The 9,301-nt window shown below is 36.8% G+C and overlaps 1 protein-coding gene across 1 annotated transcript; it reads right to left on the reverse strand.

The window, feature by feature from the left end:
- Positions 1-6,592: 6,592 nt before the first annotated feature.
- LOC107478697 (uncharacterized) lies at positions 6,593-8,389 on the reverse strand. The gene is made up of 3 exons (XM_016098831.1): positions 8,324-8,389; positions 7,545-7,640; positions 6,593-7,000 (listed from the first exon to the last, which is right to left on the reverse strand). The coding sequence occupies exons 1-3, from the start codon at positions 8,387-8,389 to the stop codon at positions 6,593-6,595; spliced, it is 570 nt and encodes a 189-aa protein (XP_015954317.1).
- Positions 8,390-9,301: the final 912 nt, after the last annotated feature.

Here is a 9,301-nt window from a genome sequence, read left to right on the forward strand (position 1 = left end):
TTTTGGACATGGTGGATTGCATCAACAAAGATGCTTAACCTGTTGAAGAATGATGACCGTAGTCCTCAATTGCTTGCCATCATTTGCTGGAACTGCTGGAAAGCTCGCAACCAGTTGATTTTTGAAGGTTCTACTTCAATGCCGTCTGCCATTCTAGCAAGCTCTGTCAAGTTGCTCCGTGAAATCCAAAGAACTCCCAGTTTAGGTCGTCATCTCCATGAGGCAAGCTCTTAGTTGCGTTCAATTTGATTTATCATTCTTTCTTCTTTAAGATTTTTTTCGTTTTTCGACCTTGCACTGTTGGATGAATACCTTCAGTGTAGTGTTTTTGGGAAATCCCCACCTTTCATTATGCTGTCCTGCTTTTGGACATCTTTGTATTTCATTTTTCAATAATTAATGAAATATAACCTACTATCTTTGAAAAAAAAAAACTAAATGCATAGTTAATATATATAATTTTGAGATAAATAATATTCTAATTAATGTCAATTAAACTAATTAGTAGGTTTATTATTGTTACGAATGGATGCAAAAAGAATTAATTAAATATTTTTATATTTTCACAATTTGTATGTTACTTTTAAACCATTAATACATAATAATTAAGCATTTAAAATTTTTAAAGTATAATATTTGGAACCTAATCAATTCGTGTTTACCTGTGCGATACTAAATATAATTGTAATCTAATCAATTGAATCCTAAAATTTTCTGTCCAAAAAAAAACCCTGAAAATTATAATTATAATCTCTTAAATATAATTTTTTATTCAAATTTTGAGAGTAAAAGAATGGTTTAAATAATACTAAATATATAATCATATATTATATAAATTTATTATATATAATTAAATCATTGTATCGTTAATTGGATAATGTATTACTTTGAGGTCATATATTTATATAGAAATACTGTTAAATTTGATGGCAAAAATATTAAAAATTGACGATAAAATGAACAGTGTGATTCACTTTTAAACGTATTAATTTTTTAAAAATCTAATAAAATTAACGGTTTGTCAAATCGTCGATAAATTTTAAATAAATTCGACAATTTTTTCATCGATAAAATGAGTTTAAAATGTTTACCTATTTAGTAAAAGCGACAGATTTGTCGTTGATAATATTATATAAAATTGACATACCATCTGCCGATATTTGATTCATTAAAATTGACATAGCTATTGTCGATTTAATTCTTAAAATATCTACAAGTTCTCCATCTATTTTTTATTTTTTTTTGTCTATTTTAAATTTAAAAAGCGACAACGATGCTGTCGATTTAATAGCCATATTTTTTAATTATTTTTTTATTTAAAAAATAATAGAAAAATACAAAAATAAAATTTATACTAAATATTAGATAATGAGTTTACAAACTTATCAAAATAATAATAAATAATCCTCTAACTTTTAGATTTAAGACAAGATAAATAACTAAACTCAAACTTATATTCGTCAAAATATGAGATACACATAGATATAAAAATATGCACATTACTATAAGTTTGTTGATAGTAGCATCATTACCACAAAATAACAAATTGAGAAAACAAAATGTACATTCAAGCAATAACCAATACCACTAGATTGAATTGTTGTAGACCAATATCAACAAGTGCTTTCTTACTCAAGACTCTCAATTCTTTGAAGCTCGAAATTAACAAAAAGCCAATAATGACAGCGAATGGGTGAGTCACCGACACAAAATTGTAGGATACCATCTTAATATTTTGACGTTAAGAGTTTTATTGAGCCAAAGATACTCTTTCCTTAATTAGTTAAACCTCTCTCAACATCTTTAGTCAGGGTTATTAAAGAACTAGGTTCAGTTCTAATGCAGACTTGGCCAATGCACCACGCCTACAAGGCCAAAGGAACCTCTTTATGGTTTTCACTATCTTACAAGAAAAGGAAACCGTCAAAATTCTAACAAACTCTGCCAAGACACTTATTTCTATACAAATAGTACATATATGTATGTGACATAAATATTGGAATAATCATTTGTATCTTCTGCAGTTCCTTGAAGCACTAGTTGTAGCATTCTAGTCTGTTCTCAACATTTTAAGAGTAATACTCAATTACTTTCCACACAAACTACACAGATAATTAAAAAAATATCAAGTGAAAATTGATAGTACCTTTGCTTTCGATGAAAATCAACACTAAGTCACCAACGGACGGAGGTGCTGAAACAGTTGCACGAATTGTTGGACCAAAAACCGCTACAAGCTTCAATAACATATCCAGCGACAACTTTACATGCCTGCACTTTAACACCAAAAAAAATAATATATGAATTTACAAAAGCATCCATCGGTCTATAGATAAGATTTCAATCTCCAGTCTTGATTATTCAGATCATGGCCGGCGTGTTAAAGCCCAGGCAAATATAATGTAAATTTACCTTTCTGGTTTACCATCCAATAATCTTGAGAGCACAGGGAGCAAGCAAGCAAATAAATCTATGGTGAAAACATCTATCTTCTCCACAAGGACACTAATAACGAACCTGCATCAGATTGAAGTTATTTTCAAAACTATATATTCAATAAGAAAAACATGAATCTCTGGTTAGAAGAATTAGACATAAAACAAGCAGCAAGTCAACATAAGTGCAAAAGGCACTTCAAAAAGTACTCAGATTCATCTCGCAACTTTCTCAAAGCATTAATGGCCCTTTCAACATGGTTGCGCTCCCAAAAAGTCCAGTTTTCAGTTTTTCTCATGTTTCTTTCTTTTGATGCTATGAAGCATACCAGAAAAACCAAATGTATAAGTTCCATGGCAATGAATAATACATAATCAACGAATGATACAGTAACTAGTAGAAACCTAGTAAGCAAACAAATAAAATTAAAAGCAACAACTAGTTAAAGTTACCTGTAACTTTGTCAAGTGTGAACGAAGATTACTCGAAGTTACATCATGATTTTTCATCAGACCTTCAATGTTTTCCTCTTCATTTGTAGATTTTGAATTCCCTCTGCACAACTGAAACTCAACCTTCTAAGAAACATACAAGGGTAAACATGATTCACAGATTCAGTTTAACTACATATAGGTGGTTCAACTTTTTAATTGGGATAAGTATTTTTTTTCATTCCTAAGGTTTGGGATCAAAATCAAATTCGTCCCTAATATTTTTTTGTTACTAAAATCATCCTCAATCTTTACAAACACATTAAAATCATCCTCCCCCCACCTCTATAAAAATTTTCAGACACATTTACCCTTGAGGTTGTTACCAGTAGTTGAACCATTTAATGATTAAAAAATTAAGTTTTTTTAATTAATTGAGGTCTAATTAAAAACCTCACCCCCAAACCAGAATCGTAAAGTGTGTGCTAGGGTTCCAATGCAGCCATGGCCTCGGAGAGCTCGAGGTCGTCTCGAACCAGGGGGTCTGGGCAGAAGAGGGGGCTTCTTTGTGAGCATGGAGAGAGACCAGTGTTGCGAGTTTCAGGAATGAAAGAAAACCCAGGTCAACGATTTTGGGGCTACGTCTACTATGAGGTGCGTTCATGTATTTTTGTTCTCCGCTGACCCCTAGGTTTTGTTTTTGGGCACTGACTATGGTGGGATCATGTAGGTTAAAGATGAGTGTCAATTTTTTCGTTGGGCAGACCCAGAAGCTGAAACCGAAGATCCGCAGGTTGCAAGATTGAAGAGGAAAGTTGTAGCCCTGAAAGCAAACGTGAAAGCATCTGAGTGGAAGTTGATGGTTGCTGTAGTGTTGGGCATGGTTGGGTGGGTAGGTTGTTTATTTTTGTGGCTGCCAGTTTCGTTGAATCACAAGTAGGGTTTACCTTGTTTGCTGCCTCTGAAAATGGGTTGATGAAAGTAGGGTAGAAAATAGGACAATTTTAGTTAGGATGTACTTAGGCTATGAAATTGACTTTATGTAATTAAAATCTACTACTGTGGCTGGATATAATTTGTGTTAATGAAATTGGTTTTTGTAGGTTAGTCTATGTGTATGTAAGTGATGGTGTGTGTCTGTAATTGCACAAGAAATTGGTAATGAAACTGGATCTGATTACCTGGAATTATGACTGAAGAATTGTGTCAACATAAATGGTAAATTATGACCTGGTTTAATAATACATAATATGTAGTATGCAATACTTTCTCAACATCAGAATGAAACCAGAAGCAGATACATCAAAACACAACTATGTGACTTGATTCATTAACAAACCAAGAGTAATAAGTTTAAAGCATTCATTAAACCAGATGATAGTTGGACCAAGAACAAACCAACAGTAACTTTGTTCAATTTTACACAACATTAAGCATAAAGAGTATGTAATAAGTTGCAACCAAAATGAAATCTCACAAACAGAGAGTATGATCAACTTAGCTTTACATTAAGAAGCTAACAACTTAATTAGTATCTAAAAATTCTTAAAAGTTTTCCCAAGCTCTTGAAAGCAGTTTTGCCATCAGCCTCAACTTTTTTAGAGAAATATATAGTGCAATGTTGTGACTAAAGGAGACTTTGTTCATAACTGGTTGGCTTGAGCTGGATGTACCCTTCTCCTTAGCAGCCGGTGGTGGTGGTGGTTGTGTTGAGCTTCTGATGGGTTTCATCTTGGACCTTTGCTGGGGAGTAGCTGCTGATGTTGTCTTGGGCCTAGATGCATGTGTTGTGGGCTTGGGGATGGACTAGGATGACTTGGACCTGGTTATGGGTGTTGTGCTGGTGGTTGGTTGGGGCTGTGATGATGATTTTTCTTGCAGATTGGATATTTTCTTCCCTCTAGTAGCAGATTGCACAACATGTTGTGAAATTGATCTCTTCTTTCCTCCATTAGTTTTCTTTACAGCAGATTGTTTAGGTGGTTGGGCCTGCAATACAGCAAAAATGAGACAAATTACATGTAGCAAAAACATTGCAATAAAACCCTAACATACATATGGTGAAATGAACTTACAGGGAAGGGTGAATTGCTGCATCTTCCTCTCTTGTGACCTGATGCACCATAGTTTGAGCACCTCTGTATCTGTCCCCTCCTAGACAAGTGAGTCTGGCTTCTAGCCTCTGATTCATCAGGTCCTCTCTTCCTTTTCTTTACTGGTCTGTGGCTAGGCTTCCGATAGGATGGTGGCATGACATCATCGAAGTTAGTGTGCTCCCACAGATATGAGCCATTGAGAGGGTTGATTATCGAATCATAGCACTTGACATTAGCATCTCTCTTATAGCAGTCATCCACATATAAATCCATATCAAGACCCTTGAAGTTGATGCAGCTGATAGCATGTGTGCATGGAATTCCACTTAGTTGTCATTTCCTACAAGAACACTCATGAAGAGACAAATCAACAGCATATTTGCTCAACCCATTTACAACCTCATATGTCTGTGCAGCAGACCAGTAAGGCCTCCACTCACTAGCTGACCTACCTCTTCTCTCTATCTTTTTCCTAATCCAAGGTAAAACCTAGATGCCTGTGAGCATCCACCTTGACCGCTCGGACCACTACCATTTCTCTCTCGCAATCCTTCTAGTATGTAGCCTTTGCACATCTCCACATCAATTACTTCAAGTGCAGTCCCAAAAACATTTTTCTAAACTTGCTGTAGAGATGGCGCACGCATAACCTATGTTCTACACCTGGGATTACTTCATCAAAGGCAGGCAGTAAACCCTAGCAAAGGAGGTAAAATTGTTCATGCAGAAGTATGTTAATAGTCAGAATTAATTGAGACAAATAATTCAATTTAACACAATTATTATTTACCTTATGTTGATCAGACATGAAGGTTGCCCTGCCAATTGTCTCAGACCCGAAATCATCAATTAGCAGCTTCAGAAACCAAGTCTATGTATCTTTCGTCTCTGACTCCACATTGTCATAGGCGATAGGGAGCATTTGATCATTAGGGTTCCAACCTATAGCAATCAATAGCTTCCCCCCTTGAGGTGTCTTGAAAAAGCATCCATCTAGCCCAATGAACTTCCTACAGTGCACAAAGCTTTTTTTGCAAGCATCTAGGCATACATAACCTCTTTGAAAGATGCAAAAGTTGTTCAAGGATGGGTGTTGCTGCTCAATCTCAAAATCAGGGGATCTCTGTACCTTGAGCGTCACTGATGATCCTGGATTAGCACGTAGCAACTCCAAGCAGTAATCAGCAATCCTCTTGTACTGCTTTCTGTACTCTCCCTGTATGTCATCCAACGCAGCTTGCCTTGACCTAGTTGCCATTGAGGTTGTAAATGTCAGATTCCACTTCCTTTGTGCCTTGTTCACCAATTCCTTGATCTTAACCTTTGGATTATGTTCCACCTTCTTCTTAAAAGCTCTACTCAACCACGAAGTATGCATTATCCCAACCCTATGCGACTAACCACAGGTATGCTTAAGGTTCATGGACCGAAGCTTCCAAGTTGCTTCCTCTCTCATCTTAGCAGTATATAACCAAAAAGGACAACCAGGCTGACGTACAACCCTCACTCTAACCAAGTCAAGCTTGGCATATCTGAGTCCTCTTCTTGTTTGTATTGCATACGATGTTACAGTGTCTTTAAATTCCTCTCTTGAAGCAAAAACTATTTCCACCTCCCACTTGTAACTAGTCATGTCTTTAACATCCTTATGAATTGGATAGCTATCGCCTCATAGTTATCTTCCCCTTGTCCATCTTCATCATCTGAATCACCACCAACCTCATACTCCAAATCCACTTCATCGCTATTGAAGCCTTCCTCATCACTAAAATCACCATTCATAACCCTTTTTCCTTTATCAACCCTCTCACTATCCTTGGCACTTGTCAATTCCTCAAACCCACTCGCATCATCATATTCCTCTTCACTATTTGTAAAATGAACGTCGTCTGCACTATCAACCTCAAGATCAGATGGAATAAACTCCTCATCATCGCTGTCATTATCACTATTTGTCTCATCTTGTTCATTTTCAGCAGCCACATCTGTTTCTATGTTATCTCCTTCCTTAACTTGTTGCACATAATCATTTTTCACCTGTTAACCTTGTTCACCCTCATAAACCACCAACTGATTACTGGGGTTTTCCTTTGTTTGGCCTCCAACATCAATAATTCCAATTTCAGGAAATTTTTCTGCATCCTCAACCACATGCACCACAAACACCTCAACATGACCCCCGCAACTTTGCTATTCTACACATCTCAAGTGCATCTTTATCTGTAGAAAATAATTTCAGAGCGTTCTCTAACCATTCACCTGCTGGATCCTTATACCACAGAGCTGAAATATTCTCCTTTGTGTACCCAACTTCCTTAGCTTTGCATATGCCTCAAATACAGACTAGCAATCACTCTCAACATCTTCAATGAGTGTCTTTTGTCCCTCAATATACCACAACATCCCATCACTATATCCGAATCGACTCACATGGTAGACAGTCAGAGTAAAGCTTTCCATTTCTTAAAGAGACAAAAAAAATGTAAATCAAACCCTCGCAGTTTTAGGAAACTAAAAGAATCTGTTCAAACATTATTATGTTCAACCTCGACCAAAACCGTAACAAATGATGCATACATACCTGCATAGCGATGACAATGGCAGACCAACCTCCTTCCTCACCCTTGCTAACAACGTCCAAATACAGTTTGGATACTCCTCCGGTGACGACAAACCACTGCTAGGGCATCATTGAACATGAAACATCAACTTTGAAGTGTGTAATGACAAATGAGATAGTGAATGCCTTTCGCGGGAATGAAAAAGAAGCGTTATGGACCCTCAAGGGTAAATGTGTCTGAAAATTTTTGTAGATGGAGGGAGGATGAATTTAATGTGTTTGTAAAGATTGGGGATGATTTTAATAACAAAAAAAGATTAGGGACAAATTTGATTTTGGCCCCAGACCATAGGGATGAAAAAAGTACTTATCCCTTTTTAATAAATATCATATATGAGGATAAAAATAATTTGGTGGAACTACACCTAACCAAAATTTTGTAAGAGTAAGGGCTTCATGACTAAGTTTGAACTTTCACATGCTTTCTTGACATATGGTTCATCAGTGATGCTACTGGACCTTATCTTTTGACATGTAAACATCAATGAAAAATAAAGCAAGCAAAGTAACCTTTTGCTGCATCATACCTAAGATTAGAATTGTTCTGTTCCAATAGTTAGCCAACAATAGCACCCTCAACTCTCACATTGGTTGCAATTGTGTAGCACAAGAGTTTGGGATGTTTTTCGATACAGTGTACATGCTTCATTTATTTATTTGATGTTAAATTAAATTAAATCTGACAACATCTTTAACAATTTTGATTAGGTTAGATTGGGATATGGATCAGGATTGAGTACCTTGTCGTACTTTTGAGAGAGGACGCGCACTTCCTCTGTGATCTCAGATATGATATTTTGCGCCATCGCTTTGCCGTCGATGATGGAGCGACAGCGGCGCGAGTGTGACAGAGCGATGACATGCACAAGAGCAGCAAAGTAATAAGCGGGGGGCAGCGGAGTGGTGGACGAAATTGTGATCTACGTTCTTTGGATTTTGAATGAAAACTTTATTATGGCACTGGTTGAATTCACAACTCCATTCAACTAACCAGCAAGTGTACTGGGTCGTCCAAGTAATAAACCTTACGTGAGTAAGGGTCGATCCCACAGAGATTGTTGGTATGAAGCAAGCTATGGTCACCTTGCAAATCTCAGTTAGGCAGATTAAAGGGTAATTGTGATTATTGGAATAAATAATAAAAAGGAATAATAAAAGGGATAGAATACTTATGCAGATTCATTGGTGGGAGTTTCAGATAAGCGGATGGAGATGCTGTAGAGCCCAAGGACGCCTGCTCTCCTACTGCTTCTACTCAATCCTTCTTACTCCTTTATAAGTGTGTGGAGATGTTGTGCTCCTCTTGAATCTCTACTTTCTTATTATATTCATCCAATCCTTCTTACTCCTTTCCATGGCAAGCTGTATGTAGGGCATCACCATTGTTAATGGCTACATCCCATCCTCTCAGTGAAAACGTTCCTATGCTCTGTCACAGCACGGCTAATCATCTGTCGGTTCTCAATCAGGTTGGAATAGAATCCCTGGATTCTTTTGCGCTTGTCATCACGCCCAGCCTTTAGGAGTTTGAAGCTCGTCACAGTCATTCAATCCCAGAATCCTACTCGGAATACCATAGACAAGGTTTAGACTTTCCGGATCCTCATGAATGCTGCCATCTATCTAGCTTATACCACGAAGATTCTGTTGGGGAATCTAAGAGATATGCGCCCGGCTTAGAGTAGAACGGAAGTGGTTGTCAGTCACGTGCGTTCATA

The sequence above is a fragment of the Arachis duranensis genome, chromosome 3, assembly GCF_000817695.3.
Source record: "Arachis duranensis cultivar V14167 chromosome 3, aradu.V14167.gnm2.J7QH, whole genome shotgun sequence".
NCBI classification, from domain to species: Eukaryota; Viridiplantae; Streptophyta; class Magnoliopsida; order Fabales; family Fabaceae; genus Arachis; species Arachis duranensis.

Excerpts from the sequence above, each read along its gene's own strand:
- LOC107478697 (XM_016098831.1), bottom strand. The coding sequence starts at position 8,389 with ATGGCGCAAAATATCATATCTGAGATCACAGAGGAAGTGCGCGTCCTC. Across the intron at positions 7,641-8,323 it reads TCTCTCAAAAGTACGACAAG|TGGTTTGTCGTCACCGGAGG; the intron begins GTACTCAATCCT and ends ATGCCCTAGCAG. Across the intron at positions 7,001-7,544 it reads CCATTGTCATCGCTATGCAG|GTGAAAAATGATTATGTGCA; the intron begins GTATGTATGCAT and ends CAAGGTTAACAG.